The 17,790-nt window shown below is 41.6% G+C and overlaps 1 protein-coding gene across 1 annotated transcript in view; it reads left to right on the plus strand.

The window, feature by feature from the left end:
- Positions 1-17,249, plus strand: part of DNER (delta/notch like EGF repeat containing) — a 397,048-nt gene extending 379,799 nt beyond the window's left edge. The window contains exons 13-14 of the mRNA XM_019503073.1: positions 8,699-8,945; positions 16,156-17,249. Of these exons, the coding sequence (XP_019358618.1) occupies positions 8,699-8,945; positions 16,156-16,267 (359 nt within the window). The 3' untranslated portion in view covers positions 16,268-17,249. The remainder of the gene's footprint in view (positions 1-8,698; positions 8,946-16,155) is intronic.
- Positions 17,250-17,790: the final 541 nt, after the last annotated feature.

A 17,790-nucleotide genomic window follows, 5' to 3' on the forward strand; every position in this document is an offset into this window, starting at 1 on the left:
CTATGGGTACGATATCTTTTTTGACGTCATAGCGCTGAGTTGTATACAATCCAGGGTTAGCTTCTCTCTTGTATGGAAAGCTCAAGTGATTTGAATTGAGGCACAGACAGGGGTGTAAATATGCAGCACTGTTACAAACTAAAAAATAATAGTGTGAGACTACAATTACAGAGTTTGTTGTGTAAGCCTCTGACCTTTTGCCATCGGCATCTGGAATCAAAGACTTTGATCTTTGACAGAAGGGATCTTATAAGATCATCAGGTCCAGCCCCCTGCCCAAGGGCAGGAAGTCAGCTAGGGTCAAAGGATCACAGCAAGATAAACATCCAAATGTTTCTTGCGAGTGTCTAGAGTAGGTGCTTGCATCACCTCTAGGGGGAGTCCATTCCTGGCCTTGGGGGCTTTGACAGTAAAGAAGTTTTTCTGTATGTGCAGCATAAAATGGTCTTGCAGGAGTTTGTGACCACTAGAACTTGTCATCCCTTGGGGTGTTCTGGTGAGCAGGAATACCCCTAGATCCTGATGTACTTATAGGCTGCCACCAGGTCACCCCTGAGCCTGCGCTTTTTCAAGCTGAAGAGTCCCATGGCTCTCAGCCTCTCTTCATAAGGCCTGTTATCTTGCCCTCTGATCATGCGCATAGCTCTCCGCTGGACTCTCTCAAGCTTCTCCATGTCCTTCTTGAATTGTGCAGCCCAGAATTGGATGCAGTACTCCAGCTGTGGCCTCACCAAGGCCAAGTACAGCAGGAAGATGAGATTTGTTCGAGAAGTATCTATGGATGCAAGCCAGAGTTTTGTTTGATTTACCAGCTGTGACATCACATTGGTGGCTCATGTTTATCTTGTAATCAGTCATGACCCCCAAGTCCCTTTTGGCTGTGGTGCTAGTGAGCGTAGCACTGCCAAGCCTGTAAGTGTAATGCGGGTCATCTCCCCCACCCCTGAGGTGGAGTACCTTGAATTTTTTCCGTATTTAATGTCATCAGGTTTTTATCTGCCCACTTTCTAAGCCTATCAAGGTCAGCCTGGATCACCAACCTATCCTTGGGTGTGGACACTCTACCCCAAAGTTTGGTGTCATTGGCAAACTTGGCCAGTCCACTTCTGACACCAGTGTCCATTAATAAAGATGTTAAAGAGTATAGGTCCAAGGATGGAGCCGTGGGGGACACCACTGGTCATGGAGCACTATGATTATTCACTTCTGTCGACCACCACTCTCTGGGTCTGATCTCGGAGCCAGTTCCTCCACCATCAGACTGTGATGTAGCCAAGGCTGCGGTTGGCTAATTGGAGTTCGGTTGCAGCCTTGGCTTTCCTAGTTTGCTCCCTACAGGTACGGACCAGTGCAAAATACTCCTCCTTAGTGGTGATTCCTGTTTTCCATCCTTTATAAGCATCTCTTTTTAGATGTAGGAGATCCACAAGTTCCCTGCTGAGCCAAGGGGGCTGCTGTGCCCTTTTGCTACCTTTCCTCCAAGATGGAATGGACATCCCTTGTGCTTTCAGGATCACTCCCTTAATGAGCAACCACTCATCTTGGACTCCCCTCCCTGTCGAGTCATGGCTCCTTAGGGCCTTGACAACAAGCCTCTTGAGTTTATCGAAGTCAGCTTTCCTAAAGCCGAGGACTTCTGCACTGCTGAGTGACTTGCCAGCTTTGAGATGGATAGTAAAAGTGATAAGCTTGTGGTCACTGTCTCCCAGCTTTGCTTCGATTCTTAGGTCACTGACTAGTTTATCCCTTTTGGCAAATAATAGGTCCACTAGCGCTTTACCTCTTGTTGGTCCATGGACTTCTTGAGTCAGGTAGAGTTTGTCCACACTTGTGAGGAAGCTTCGTGTCCATTCGGATTTGGCCAAGTGCTCTTCCCATGAGATGTCTGGGTAGTTGAAGTCTCCCATGACAACAATGCACTGAGAGCATGCAGCCAGTTCCCTGGTGAATTCCTGGTCAAGCTCTTGTTCCGGCTTAGGAGGTCCGTAGTGGACTCCTACCATTGTGTCCCTTGTGACACGTTCCCCACATACGTTAGCCCAGAGGGTCTCCAGTCATCCTCCATGGGTGCCAATGTCAGCTTGCAGGGATGTGTAGCTTTCATTGATGTAGAGAGCTACACCCCAACCCCCTTTTTCTGCAAAATCTCTCCCGTACAGGGTATAGCCATCTATACCTGTGGCGTCCCACCAGGTCTCTGTTATCCCTGTGAGATCGTAGTCATTCTTGTTTAGCAGGAGGACCAGTTCCTTCTGTTTCTTCCCCAAGCTTCTGTCATTGGTATACAGACACATAAGTGTCCCATTGGAAGCCTTAGGCTTCCTTGCACTCCCAGGAGGAGACAGTTCCAGGGCTGGGGTAGGAGTGGATTCCCTTTGGTGCCCTAACCTGCTGGTTTTGCAGTAGTTGCCTAGTGGGCTTGCTTTGGTGGTTGCCCACCCATCCCCCAGTGGGCTTAAAGCCCGGTTGAGCGGGTCAGCCAGTCTGGCTAAAAAGAGCTTTCTCCCCAGTGAGGAGAGGTGGAGGATGTCTCTTCCCAGCAGACCACAGCCTTTCTCACCAAAGAGCGGGCTATGGTTGTGGAAGCTGAAGTCTTCATGATGACACCAGCATTGCAGTCTTTGGTTGACTACCTCAGTCCATCTCTTCCTCCTCAGGCCATGACCTGTAACCTGGAGGATTGAGGAAAATACCGCCTGCACCCCCAACCCCCTAATCCCCACTCCCAGAGCCCTGTAGCCACTCATGACCTGGCTGGGATTGCTCTGAACCATGTCATTTGTGCCCACATGGGTAAGGAACATAGGGTGGTGGTTGGACGGTTGGGTAAGCTTTGAGATCCTCTCAGCTACATCCTAGATACAGCCCCTGGGAGGCAGCAGACCTCCTGGGCTAAGGGGTCAGGGCAGCAGATTGCTCCCTCAGTCCCCCTCAGGAGGGAGTCTTCTACAACGACTACTCTGCATTTCATCTTAGGGAGAGTAGGGATGGTAGTAGTTAGTGTATCTCCCTTGCCTGCAGGAGCTGGCAGCTCTGTAGGCTTTACTGGGGTAGCAAGAAGTTCATACCTGTTGCAGAGCTCCAGGGGGGAGGAGACTCTGGTGCAACGGGCCTTGGGCCATTGACAACCTTGGTCCAACCCCCTGGCTGGACAGTGTGGGAGATCCTCAAGTCCTCCCTTGTCCTGGAAGGTGACTTTGGTCTACCCCTGGCCTTCATAAGGTGAAGAGCCTGGCAGTAGGAGTCGATCTGTTTGCCATCCCTGATGGCACGCAGTCTCTAAACCGCGGTCTGGGGCTCCACTATCTGGCACCTCAGAGACTCCAAAGTCTGGACACCCTGACCGTGAAGGAGTTTTTCCTGGAACTGAGCCTGAAGTGGCCTTCCAAGAGTTTGTATCCATTGCTCCTGGTCTTCTCCGTGGGTGCCCTGGTGAAAAGCTGTTCACCGAGTTCTTGATGTAGTCCCCTGATGTAGTGGTAAGTTGCTACCAAGTCCCCTCTCAGTATTCTCTTCTGTAGGTTGAAGAGGCCCAAGTCCCTCAACCTCTCCCCATATGGCTTGTCTTGCAAGTCCCTGATCATACAGGTGGCTCTTCTCTGGATCCTCTCAAGTTTTTCCACATCCTTGTTGAAATGTGGTGCCCAGAACTGGATGCAGTATGTCTCACCAGTGTGGGATACAGTGGGAGTATCACCTCCTTAGTTTTGCATGAGATGCAATGGTTAATGCATGTCAACTTGTTGTTTGCCCTGCTGGCCATAGTATTGCATTGCTGTCTCATGTGATGGTTGATCACTATGCCTAGGTCCCTTTCAGTCATGGTGCAAGTCAAATTGTTGCCACAGAGCCTGTAGATATGTTGGGAATTGTTTGCCCCCCAGATGGAGCACCTTATACTTCTGAGTGTTGAACTTCATCTGGCTCCAGTCTGCCCAACTCTCCAGTCTGTCCAGGTCTGCCTGTATCTGCAACTTATCATCTGGCATGACCACGCTCCCCCATAACTTGATGTTGCTTGCAAACTTGGCCAGCGAGCTTTTCACCCCCACATCCAAATCATTAATAAAAATGTTGAAAAGCACTGGCCCAAGCACGGAGCCCTGAGGGACACCACTGGCCACTTCTGCCAGGATGACACAGATCCATTCATGAGAACTCTCTGGGGCCCACCATGCAGCCAGTTTTCCACCCACTGAACTGTTGAGCAGTTAAGCCCACAATCTTCTGATTTTTGCACCAGTATATCATGGGATACTAGATCAAAAACCTTTTGGAAGTCTAGGTATATAATGTCAACGTTCTCTCCCATGTCCAGGTGGTGAGAGACCTGTTTGTAGAAGGAGGTAAGATTGGTAAGACAAGACCTACCAATGATGAAGCCATGCTGGCTGTCATTCAGAATCTTACCCTCAATGAGTGTATCGCACATAGATTCTTTAATGAGTTTTTCCAGGATTTTCCCTGGGATGGAGGTGGCCTATAGTTGCCCAGGTCCTCCCTCTTCCCCTTCTTGAAGTTGGGCACAATGTTGGCCCTCTTCCAATCCTCAGGGATCTCCCCTGTGTGCCACGATTTCTGAAAAAGTTTTGCCAGGGTTTACATGATAACCTCAGCTAGCTCCTTCAGCACTCTCAGGTGAAGTCCATCTGGTCCTGTTGACTTATAAATGTCTAGATTTTCTAGTTGGTTTTGCACCAGCTGTGCATCCATAGTGGGAAGGCTATCATTCCCACCCTGCTCACTGTGATCCTTATCTCACTTGTCTTTCCCCTTGCTCCGGTGAAATACTGAAGCAAAGTGGGCATTCAGTTGTTCAATTTTTTTCTGAGTGTCTGTTACCAGCTGTTCTGAGGTGTTATGGTGCAGTAGTCTTTAGCTGTTGCACAGTCAGCATCACAAAAAAGTCATTTGTTGACGGTACTGCGCAGTAATTTAGAACTTGTTTATACTAGTACAAGTCTAGTGTACAAACAAGTACTAAATGACTGTGCAGTAATGACTGCACAGTCAGCATCTTGTGTAGACGTGGGCAGTGTGTCTATTAGATGTGCTTTGGATGAGAGTCTAGTTTTATTCCACAGTTGAAACAAATGGCATGCAAATGTGCTGTATCCCCCACAAACAAGCCCAGGATGTTAAAGTCAGAATTCCTCAAAAATATTACATTATTAAATGCACTTGACTGATCAGAACATCCACATGAAATACGTATAAAGAAGCCTTGCATACAGGGTTACCAACTGTCAATAAAAACTTAGTCCAAAAATGGTTGTCAGTAAAGTCCATAAAAACCAAAAACTGTAGCTGTCAGTCAAAAAACAAAGCAGCCACAGCTTGATAAAAATTCCAACAGATGGAGCACAGCAGCAACACCTAGTGTCTTAAGCAGGAGTGCAGCACCCTACAGGGAACATTCTCTCAGCCATGTGTTTCTGCTGCTGCATTCCAGGCTGCCTATACTACTGCTGGGATGTAACTAGGCTTCTTTGGGGGTCTGTGTTGGGATAAGGGGAACAGCACTGGTGAAGGGAAGGCTGCACTGTAGGTTGCAGAGCAGCATGCAGTCATGGGCATCAGAATATGGGGGCCTCTGGCCATTGTGGAGGGGGGGCAGCACACTGTAAAAACTATTACTGCAGTCAAGCGGGGTTGCCAACCTAATAACTTTTTTTTTATTAAAAACTTTTTACTAACAACCAAAGTTTTTTTTATCATGGTTGATGTTAAACCTCTGAATTTGAACCCAGTCTTCCTAACTGGGACCTGGAAGTAAGACAAGGCCTGGCAGAAAAGTTATATTTACATTATGTAAAACATATATCAGTAAAAACATATATCTGTTAAAACAAAGTTTAGCTATCAGTAAACTGCTTAGAATTTGTCAGTAAAAAACATCTTGGGTTGGTAACCCTGCTTGTATACTGAGATCCAGTTTACAGAGAATAAGTCATTCTTAGCAAGCACACACTTGAAACAGCTCTGGCAGTAATTCTTCATTATCCCCAGAAAAACAAGAGCACCCACTTGCTTCCCTTTTGTCAGCTGCTCAGTAAGCTGAGTCTTACTTCCATATCACAACTTCTCTTTTTTCTTTCCACTTTCATCCAAAAGGATTTCCTTCTACATGTGCTTTCTTTCTGTAGCAAAGCTATATATAGAATCATAGAATAATGGAAAATTAGGGTTGGAAGGGACCAGTCTTGTCCCACTTGGGCTCTCTGGAGCCCCGCCTCACTCTGTACCTCACGGTGCTCAATGGGAGTCACTGCCCCTCTCTCTCTGGGGCTTCTCGCTGCCCTCTCTCTGGGGCTTCTCACTCACCCCGCGCCCCACTGGTGCTCAGGTTCTCCACGACCTTTTTTGTTCTGCCTTCCGGGGTACTCAGGGTCAGCCCTCTCCCAATACTGTGCCTTTGCCTTGGCGCTCGGGGATGACACCTCCCCCTCTGCTGTGCCCTTGCGGACGCTCTGGGTCAACACCCTCCCTGCACTGTGCTTTCTGGCTAAAACGTGCTCCGAACCACACCACAGGTGTTCCATCTCTCACCCATGTCACTAGCTGCTCGCACATCCAGGCCTTTTCCTTTTCACACATTCAGGGCCGAGCTGCTTTCTCCTTGGCCGCAGGCTGCCCTCCTCTCTCTGGGCTCTGGCCTGCGATTTATGTCTAAGCCAGGCCCTGCCCCTTTCATTCAGCTGACCAAACAGATGTGTGTCCTTAGCTCCGCAACCAGCACCTGAGCCACTACTCTGGCTTTCCAAGTAGCAGGCACCTTAGTGCCCTGCTACAGAGAGGTATAGGCTTCCTTGATCATAGGACTGTAATTGTGGAAGATCCTTTTATAGTCTATGCACCTCTGTTAGGACCATGACCAAAAAAAGTCTAACACTGAATCTGTGACCAGATTATAAAAAATATTATTACCCAATACAAAATATTCAGAGAAGGGAGTTGCTGTTATGATTTCTTGGTGGTGTCAGCAACGAAGTTGAAATATTTTGCTGTAAAAATAATAGGTTTGTGTTTAAAGGATGAACTGTCTAATCCAATGAAGTTATATCAGGGCTCTCACCTAGATGACTCCCAATTTTGCTGTCAGTACAGACATCTATTGTCTCCTGGGGGTGTATATGAGGCTTTCAGAATGAAGTTTTTCATCTTGTTAGAATACAAAACGTACAGCATTGAGTATCCAGGTTGCTTGTAATTCAGTAGGTTCTTCTAGCTTTTGGCTTTCCATTGTGTGACTTGAATGACTTTAATGGGAAGGCTTTAATTTTTTTGTTTAATTTTTTTGAAAATCCTTTGAAAATATGTCTGTAAAACCAAAGGAAAATTATTCTATATGCAAAATCTCTTTCATTTCTAATTGTAGCTGGTTGGTTCTAAATATTTTTGAACCAGGAATTTTGTAAATGATTTAAATATGTAAAAGTGAAATAATCATAATAAGCAGCACTTCTCTAGAGCAATTTTAATTTAAATGCCTCTGAGCCATTGAGCAAAAAGGTCTGGCTCATGATCTGGAAGGACATTTAAAAATCCTGATTAAAATTTGTGGATGACACAAAGTTGGACAGGGTGGTAAGTAATGATAGAGGGCGGCAGAGTCATACAGAGATATCTGGATCATGAGGTAAACCATACTCATTCAAACAAACTCTATTGACACAACCAAAGACAAAGTTCTACATAGGAACCAGGAATGCAAGCCATTGCCACAAATCAAGGGACTAAGAAGCAATGATAACTGGAAAGTTTTAAGGGTTACACATGGATGAACCAAGTCGATATGAGCTCCTAATAAAATGCTGTGGCAGAAGTGAGACCATTGGATGTATGAAGAGGAGAGCAGTAAGTAGAAGAAGGGAGGTGATTTAACCTCTATATATGATACTGGTGAAACCAAGAAAAATATTTCCTCCACTTACAGTCTACACATCTTTAAAAGGAAAACTGGAAAAAATGATGATGGTGCAGAAGAGGACTATGAGGTCTGGCCTTACAGTGAGAGACTGAAATAACTCAATCTATTTAACTTATTAGAAAGAAGACTGAGATATGACCTGATTACAGTGTGGGAGTACATGCAAAAAACAAGTCTAGTTTTAAGAATTCTTCAATATAGCAGAAAAGGCTAGATATACTTTAGTTAGAAATAAGTAATTATTAATAGTGAGGAAGATTAACTAGCGGAACAAACTTCCAAGGGAAGTGTAGATTGTCTATTGCAAGACTTCAAATTAGGACTGCATGTCTTTCTAGATGATATGGGTTAATCAGATACAAATTATTAGGCTCAACAAATGGATAACTGGGTGGAATTTTACAGTTTAGTATACAGGAAGGCAGACTAGGTGATCAAATGTTTCCTTTTGGCCTTAAAAATATATGAATAAAGTAGGAAAGAAGGGCTAATATCATATTGTAGTTTGGAGGACAGATGCAGAAAGAGTCAGAGAATTGCCTAATGCCATATGGTATATCAGGGCCAGAGCTAGTACTACAAATCAAAATGAACCCTCAGATTTTGTGATTTTAGTACCTACAGCATGTTAAACACAGCTAGACTTTGAATTTTAAAATGGCATATCTTTAGGATGAGACTTCTCTTTGGAAATGACTGAAATAAAAATTTCTGTTCAGCAGGAAGGGTGTAAAAATGTTAACGATCACTTTATATTTTTATTGCTAGATCTACAGTGGAAGTCTGGGCACATGGCAGAGAGTCTAACAAATATGCCTCGTCATTCCCTTTATATCATAATTGGTGCCCTCTGCGTTGCATTTGTTCTCATGCTGATCATTCTGATTGTGGGCATATGTCGTATCAGCCGCATTGAATACCAAGGCTCTTCCAGGCCAGCCTACGAGGAGTTTTACAACTGCAGAAGCATCGATAGTGAATTCAGTAGTGCAATTGCATCTATCCGACATGCCAGGTTTGTTGTGTGGGGAAGGGAAAGTATCTCTTTGCTATATGTACTTCCAGTGCTGATGTAGTCACATAGCATCCACTAATTGCTAGTGAGAAATCTAAAGGTTGTACCAATTTGATACTGGACGGTGGCTTCATTTCCATTCCTTTCTTTAGTTCAAGGCACTTCATCTGAAGTCAGTAGAATTGTTCTGGATTTATTGGATTTGTAGTGTATTTGGGGGGTAGGATGTATACCTTTTTACCAGTCATTGATATCTTACAGTTTGGGAAATATCTTTTTTTAGTTTCTAAATCTTTCTTCATTTACATCAATGGGGGCCAAACTGTTTGGCAGGCATGCCACAAATTAGCCCTGCACTGTTCCTGACGGCCAATGTAAGCCTTTTCCTCTGCCTGATCTGCTGCTGTGCTTTTTGTTCTTTACTCTGTGCTCCCCACCATGTGCTCTCCTGCTCTGCTTTCTGTTTCCTCCTCTGTGTTTCCTGCCTGATCTCCAGCTTTGCATTTTTTTCCTGCCTGATTTGATGCTATTCTTCCTGTCCCCTCCTTGATCTGTTGCATGCTGCACACAGAAGATGCCTATGCCGCTTGTGCTGCAGATTGGCTGCTTTAGATGTAGTCACCTATTTTTGAATATGTATTGGTATTGCTGCACATAATTTAAAAAATAATTTTGCAGTCAAAACAAAAGTTTCACAAAAGATTAATTAAAATACTAATGATTACTTGTTTTGAGACTAAATCACTAGACCATATCCTGTATAACTCTGGCCAACTGCTACCCTCTGAAGTTCTTGAAGAAGGCAGATTAATTATAGAAGGGGTTTGAAAAAAAAGTTGCACACATTTTGTTCAACATAGTCTAAATAAAATGGTCTAAATAAAATCAAAGTATTTCAAATCAAATGTTGAGTGAAATGCACCTGAAATTAAAATGTGTAATTCAGAACAGGTATTTGTGATCTGGTAATGATAGGTATCTTGCTGATGCATTTACTGTGGGAAACTATTGTATTAGTTTGTAAATTGGTTTCCATTTTGCTGTAGCACTGGATTTAACAAATGCAAAAATTTTTGTTTAGAGCAAATGTACATAAATTGAGTATTTAATTTCAGTATTCAGTCAAATTTCAAAGAATTGGACATGGTATTAGTCTGCAGCTAAGTTAGAAGGCGAATAATGACCAAAGAAACTAGAGATAATTACATATATCATATGTGATCATTTTAAACAGCAAGTTAAAAGCACCAGTTATCAGTACAAATGAGGATGGGAACTTTCTATCTTTCTTACCATGGCTGCTTGCTCCCTGGCTTTCTGGGATGCTGGCATTTCTTGCTACCTTGAGTTTTTTTCTTCCTTAACAATTCCAGCACTCCCTGTACATCTCTTTAGCTATTTCTCTAAATGTTGCCAGTCATCTGCCATGGTCTATGAGTAACATACCAGTCAGGGATTGCCAGGGTGGACCATGGTTTGACTGTGCCAATTCTGGTCCAATCTATCCCCTACAGCAGAAATTGCACAATGGGTGGTGTTTGACTCAGCTATGACAGCTCTAGACCATCCGTATCCACCAAGAGAATCATCTGCTGAGGAAATCTGGCTGGTCCTATGGTACTGATTGGAGAAAAAAGAGACTCAGAATTGAAACCCAGAGACTAGCTCAGCTAGGAGGTTCAGCACTGAGGAAGATGCCTCCAACATGGGTTCTCTTCCTGCTTAAAACATTGTAGACCAGGAATAATTCCATTGAGGACAGTGAAGTACACAGACATAAAATAGGTGCAAATGAATTTAGACACTTTACATCCTTCAGTAATTGTCTTCCTTATTTTGTACTGAGTTCTATAAAGGAAGCCAATTCCTAGTAGTTATGTCAAATATTTTGTTTGCTTTGCTAATTATGATTTTCAACTTGATGCCCAAGGTATGAAGGGCTTGACTCTGATCTTGCTCTTATACCAGAACAATTACATTGATTTCTTGGGATTACTCTTGATTTACATTAGTATAACCAAGACCTAACTTGGGCTCTGGCTCTTGGCATATGAAGCAGAAGTTATAGGGAAAGATCTGTGTCTAGATGCAATGGGGTAATTGAGAAAGGAGCTCTAACTTGAATTCATTGGCTACCCATCCAAGAATAAGGCTATGACCTCTTTGTTACTTAAGAATTACTATGTTGTCCTTTTCTAATCAGTTGAATATCTGATACCACCATAGATCACTCAGCTGGTGCTGAAGAATGTTTCTTGTTCATAATTTCTGGAGACAAGGCATACCAACTCTGAAAATTCTTTGGGAATAAGTTAATGTAGTCCTACAAATGATTCCCCTGCTACTGACATAGCTGTCTCCTTTTATTTTTAAGCATCTTTGTTAAATTATCTTTGTCCTTAAATAAATCCAAAATACTAAAAGCCAAAAAGAAGGTATAAAAATATTAAAACATGCTTTTTATTACATAGCAGAGGTCATAACAGAGATTGATTTGATCTAATTTAGTTATAAGATGGATCAATCTGAAAAGCATCAGTGACTGCATTTGAAATAAGATGCATCTAGAAACAGTAAGCCTGAATTAAATAAAAATATGTTAATGACACCCCATTGATATAAAACAAAAGCCAGTGAGGAGTGTTTTGCAGTGAATGACCAGCATAGTAAACGGCCAATTTTCAGAAAATCATTCCATACTTTTGAAGGTCAGGCTTCCAAAATCAGTTGTTACCTGATTTATCTGGTTCAAGATTTTTGCCGGTAAAGCAGTATAGTGCTGTAGGGAGCTAATAATTGATTTTACATATTTACTCACAAAATCCCTTCTGCTGCTTATCTGGAAGTGCCATTGAGAATTAGGATGCTAAGCAAAATAATTATTTAGTAATGTCCTGTTTTATGGCCAGATAGTCCCAGATTTCAGTTTCTTATTCAGTACAAAAGAGTTCTCCCAGAAGCAAGCAGAAGAATATATTGGTCTTATTGGGTCTTGAGGTCTTATTTAACAATCCAGTGCAGTCAAATGTTTAATTGTAGTGCTTGGAAATCATTAACTACTTAGTACTGTGGTCACTTAAGTCCTTTTCTTGAAGCTTGTTCTCTGCCCTGCTTAGCATCTCTTCCACAGTAAACCTTACAACCCCTAATCATATCTGTTCTTTTCTTGCTATTTCCTGGATGGGCAATAGTTCTTCCACCTGTTTATCGTAAAAAAGATGTGGATGTCTATCATGCTTATCCAACTTGAGGGGAGAGGGTTGTAAATATCCCTTTTCCCAGCCCTACATTCCTGCTTTTCCAGTCAGTAATATTTCACTTCTTTAAAAGTCTTAAGATGATTTCCTAAGTTATAATGCTGAATACCTTAGGTTTCCCTAGTTATTTCCTTGAGGTTGTTTGGAACCTCTTCAGAAAGAGAAGGTGGGATAGGGAGTACCATATGTACACAAATTTATGAGGATTTAAGACCACCCCCAATAATTAGATTCTATACATAGAAAATGTATACATTTGTTATAATTTTCCATGTATAGAATCTAATTATTGGGGTCATCTTAAAAGTGTCCCTCCCCCCACTACTGCAGGTGGTGGGGGAAAAGGCATCAAAGGGGGCAGTAATGGGACAGGAGGTGGCTGGACAGATAGTGGGGGAGGCAGTGAGGGGGCACATGATGGGGAAGGCAGGGGAAAGTAATGGGACAGGCAGTGGAAGGGGCAGTGGGGAGTGGGACAGGATTGGCACCCGAGGACTGCTGTGGTGCCCCTTGGTGGCTGCTCTGATTCTGTCAGGCCCTTGCTTCTGGCTCCCAGGGTCTCACCTAGCTTCCTTGCCCTACCATACCTTGCTGTTGAGAGTAATGAGGGGAGGGTGCCCTTGGAAGCTGGTGAGCCTAGGTGCTCTCTCAGTCTCTCTCTATCTCAGTATGCATTCCCTCAGGTCCTATGCACCTTAAGGGCTAAATTTGTGGCCTCCTTCCACCCCTACAGCCATGCCAGTGCCTTGCAGGTATTACTCCATTGCCTTTTTTGATCTCTTGTTAGGCCTCAGCTTTACTAAATTCACCCTCCGGGTTACTCTGGATGTCCTTGTTATCAAGCAGTTTTCCCTATCTGTACATAGCTAGTCTTCTCAAGATGTAACACATCCTTTAGTGTATACTTTCATACACCAAATAGTTGGAGCTTGTTGATCCTTTTATTATAAGTCATGTTTTCAAGTCCTTTAGTCATTTTCATGGCTCTCTTCTGAAGCTTCTCTAGTTTGTCAATATCTTTGAAGTGTGGACAACATAACTGAACACAGTATTAAGTTATATATACATACCAGTAATAGAACCCCACATTTGATCACCCCTTGTTTATGTACTGAAAGATTCCATTAGCCTTTTAGGTGTCAACATTGCTCTCAACTCATATTCACGTGATTATCCAGTTTGAATTTTCAGTCAGTCTTTTCCAATCATTGCTTCTTAGGACAGGATCTCCTAGCCAGGAAGAATGGGTCTGCATGCTTTGTTCCTAGATGTAGGACTTTACATTTGGCTATATTAAATACAATTTTTTTTATTTGCACCCAGGTTGCCAAATGTGTGGGTGAGTAGTTCAAACTGTGTCATCTGCAACTTTTTAGTTATAATGTTGTATTTCAGGTCGTTAATAACATTATTCTATTGCACATGGCCAGCAACTGATTAGTGTGGGGCCCTGCTAGAAATGCACCCATTTGATGATGATTTCCCATTTACATTTATATTTATATTTTGAGTCATATTATGTATTGGAAAACACAGTATTCTGGGCCCAGCTTCTGAATTTACTGATCAAAGGAATGTGGTCTACCAGCTAAAAGGCTGAGCCAGGCCACAAAGAACTAGCATATGCTCTGTGGTCTTCTCTCAGCTTGTGCTAATTAAGAGCACATGTCAACACCGACCTTCCAGGAGAACAGATCTTGTACTGTATCACATGTGCAACCAGCAGCGTGTTCTTTACACCTATGGAAAATGGCAGTATTTGACCTTAGCTCTTTAACAAGTTTGTTCCTTGTCTCATGTCTAAAAAAAGATCAGTTTACCTAAACTTCCTGATATCCCTGAGAATGATGGAGAAAAGGGGTGGTTCAGAAATTCAACTTTAGCATTATTAACAAAGGGTGCAAGGCTTGGTCCTCTCTGTTTTGGAATAACATTTCATCTCCAAAGGTAAAATTATCTCTGATGGAAGTTGGTGTATAACCAAGGTCCAGCCTTTGTGTAATATAGACTTTAGCGTCAGCTGAAAGACAATAGCACGATGCAGTTTCATGCCAAAGGGTCCTTGGAAGTATTTTTCTTGTTATTTGTATTTATTCAGACTAGTAGTTGTCCACATGCCTTGCTTTTAATGGAAAGATCAAGAAATCTATATCACCAAAACTAGCCATGAAAAATCATGGCAAAGAAAAAATTGCATAAAATGCTTAACTAACATAGGATTGCTTTTATTTTATTTGATTTGATTTAGCTGAAATAATATCTCTATTTTATTTACATTTTCTTGGTCACATTTTCCACTGTAAATAAATTACACCAATATAAAGCCACCAGCGTACACAGGAGGAAGCTAAACAGAACAGTAACATGAGAAGAATCCTTTCTATGGAGGATTGCTTAGATGAGAGATCTTCTTTATCAGTTTGTGGATCTTTGGTATATGAGCCCTACCAAGAAAGTAGTCCTAGTGCTGATTACGGGTGTGTCTGCATAGCATATTCATTGTTCCAGGCATGGACATATTCAAATACACCAAACCGCTTCATGTGTGTTAACCAAACTGGAACTAGCATAGCTGCAGGTGAACTATTTAGCAGTGCTTCTAACTCTTGTGAATGCAACTAACAATTCAGGACATGGCACAGAGTACTATGTTTGAGGGCGTCCTACCAAGCATGATAAGTTTATGGTATAAACTCTCTGATTCCTATATCCTATTTATTTATGTATAGTTCCTGGAATAACTCTTAAAGCAATATTTCTGAAGACATTTGACCATTTTCTAGCCATATTTACAGCTGTTCATGAGTGCGACCAATTAATGGTACAATGCAGCAGCAATTGGATATACCTGAATTAACTCTGAATGAGTTAGCACAGATACTGATTGCAGTACAGCCATAGTAGAATGATACTCTCTCCCCAGGCTAGGTAGCCTTGCCAAATGGTACAGGATATACTGTATTTTCTTGCGTACCACATGTACCTTTTTTCAAAATTCAGCTGTTGGAAATTGCAGAGTGCATTATAAGCAAGGAAACGTGATAATAGCAGTTTCTGTGTCTGCCTGAGAAAAGCAAAAGAAAGCTAGAGTGCTGTACATGTGGTTCCATAGCTACTTGCTGTGGACACTAGTGCAAAAGCTGCTACTCAGTTCCCTGCTGTTTTTTACCAGTATTTTCAAGGAAAGTTCTTTTATTTTTTTTCTGCCCTTCAGAAATGAAATCTATATCTTACTAGGGCGGGAGTGTTGTATGTGAGAGAATGTGGTCTTAACTCAAGCAGACCACTAGTGAACATGATTGTACTGCTTCTAGTACCTACCTTAGCTTGCTCAGTTCTAGGCCTGGTATTTATGCAGTCTTACATTGTGCCATGAAGACATTCCCCAAAAGACATTAATGCTTTATCAAGTAAAGGCAGAAGATCCTGGTAGCTTCTACCTGCCTTTCAAATGGCTACCCATTCTACAAATCCATAATGAGTTAATTATTGTATACTTTGCCTGCCAATTCAGAATTCAACCTTTGTAGTTGCTGTTTTTTCAATGAGAAAGATGAAAACACCTATGGGGAAGTTTACATATGACATCTGATGTCAACAGTGTTGTTTGCTAGAACAACTCGTAAATTGAAATTTTGACTTTGTGGATTTCAGTAGGGCTAGAATTTCACCTTAACATCTAGTTTTAAGTCTATCAAATTCAGAGATAAAAGTCCCACAAGAATGTGTAGAATCTCTCCTTTACTCGATTTGGGAATGCATGATCCATGTACTTCAAACATTATAGTAATTTTGATCTTCTTAGTATTAACTGCAAGAAATGTTGCAATTGCTTTAGAATCTACTTGCTTGTCTTGCAGTCCTTTTTGACAGTAAGGCGGGTTAATGGATTACTGAAATTGATTTCAACAGACTTCTGTTTGTCACCAAAGCCTGTTCTCTTCTGCTTTTAGGTTTGGAAAGAAATCCCGGCCTGCAATGTATGATGCAACCCCCATTGCTTATGAAGATTATAGCCCGGATGACAAACCTTTGGTTACACTGATTAAAACAAAAGATTTATAATCTACTGTATCTTTTTTGGATTATTTTTCAAAAGGATGGGCTACCAAATTAATTTAAATATTTTTAAGAAGAAAGCATAAGAAATTAAAAACATTAGATGTTACAGAATTTTCTGTAGAATATTTAAGAACTAATTTTCTGCAGCTTTTAGTTTGAGAAAAATATTTTAAAACTGAATTCGTGAAGTTCATGAATTGCATTTTAATGTACTTTCAGCTCTATAAACTGTAAGCTTATAATAGTGTGTGCTTTTTCATGGTAGACACTATTACTCAACCCAGATGAGCTTCTGTGGTTGTAACAGAATAGAAAAACAGTAACTGATGAAGAGTTTCTTTTTGACATTTCAGTGCCAGCTTTCTCAGTAGAGTTAGGAAAAAAATGTGAAGCATAATAGGATGCATAATATATCCATTAATTTAAAAAGTCTAAAATGTTTGTGTTGTGAAAAAGAAACTAGTAAAATTTATTATTACTAATCTGAATGAATTAGCGTTTGCCTTATTCCGTGCATGGATAGATGAACTTACTTCTGCATTATTTTCCTGAAAGTTGCTGAAACATATTCTTGAGTTGATGTTAGTCATTTTTGTAATAGTCTTCAAGGTAGGCCTTGTAAAATAATATATAATTAAAATGCCTCTGGAGGCAAACAGGAGGCCAGATCCTCTACCCATTGAATTATTGGCGGAATTTACAGTGCCTTCATTGTGTGCAGGATTTGGCTCTAGGATTGGACTGAATCTATATTTTTCTTTAAAAGTCAAGGTTTTTTATATTGTGAGTAAAATAAGCATATGGTTTGAGCTGTTTGTTTCTCAAAGGTTGTTAATGTACAGTATTGTTTCATTAAATATTGTGTATTTCTCATAGTGAATCTTATTTATAGACAGTATGGTTTTTTCTGTGGCTGTATTTGATTGCGTATGTATTTCTTCAGATTCTTGCTTATTTCAGAAAATATTGAATAAATGTTATCAAGCCAAAGTTGCAGCTGATCATTTTGATTTCATGTTCCTTGAAACGTATACATTAAAAGCACCTGAGTAATCCCTTACAATACCAAAAGAAGACTAGTTACTTACAGCTGCTGTCTTGAAAACAAGAAAAGCTCTGTATCCTGGGATGTGGGAGACCCAGATTAAAGTCCCTGTTTATCCTGATTCATAGTGATCTGTGATAGAAAATCCTGCTCTGAATCAGGCAGAACCAGGAAACTGGGTCTTTGACATCCCAGGTTAGTGCCCTAATCCAGAGGCAATATGTGTTTGTTTTCATTTCAGTGCAGAATAAAAATAGCTGTTAAAACCTCAAAAGTTGCTGCAAAACAGAACTTGAGCCATCTGGCCAGCTCAAGACATTAGCACTCAATGAGTGTGGTCACAGTGAGTTTAATGGACTCAGATTATCTGTAGGAGCAAAAACACAATGCTTCCGAAGTTATCTGAAACAAGAACAAAGATATTCTTGGTCTAATCTTTCAAAAGGAAAAGAAATAAAGTGCCTCTAAGTGGGTTCCAGTC

The sequence above is a fragment of the Gavialis gangeticus genome, unplaced genomic scaffold, assembly GCF_001723915.1.
Source record: "Gavialis gangeticus isolate Ggan-Ray unplaced genomic scaffold, GavGan_comp1, whole genome shotgun sequence".
Classification (NCBI taxonomy): Eukaryota; Metazoa; Chordata; order Crocodylia; family Gavialidae; genus Gavialis; species Gavialis gangeticus.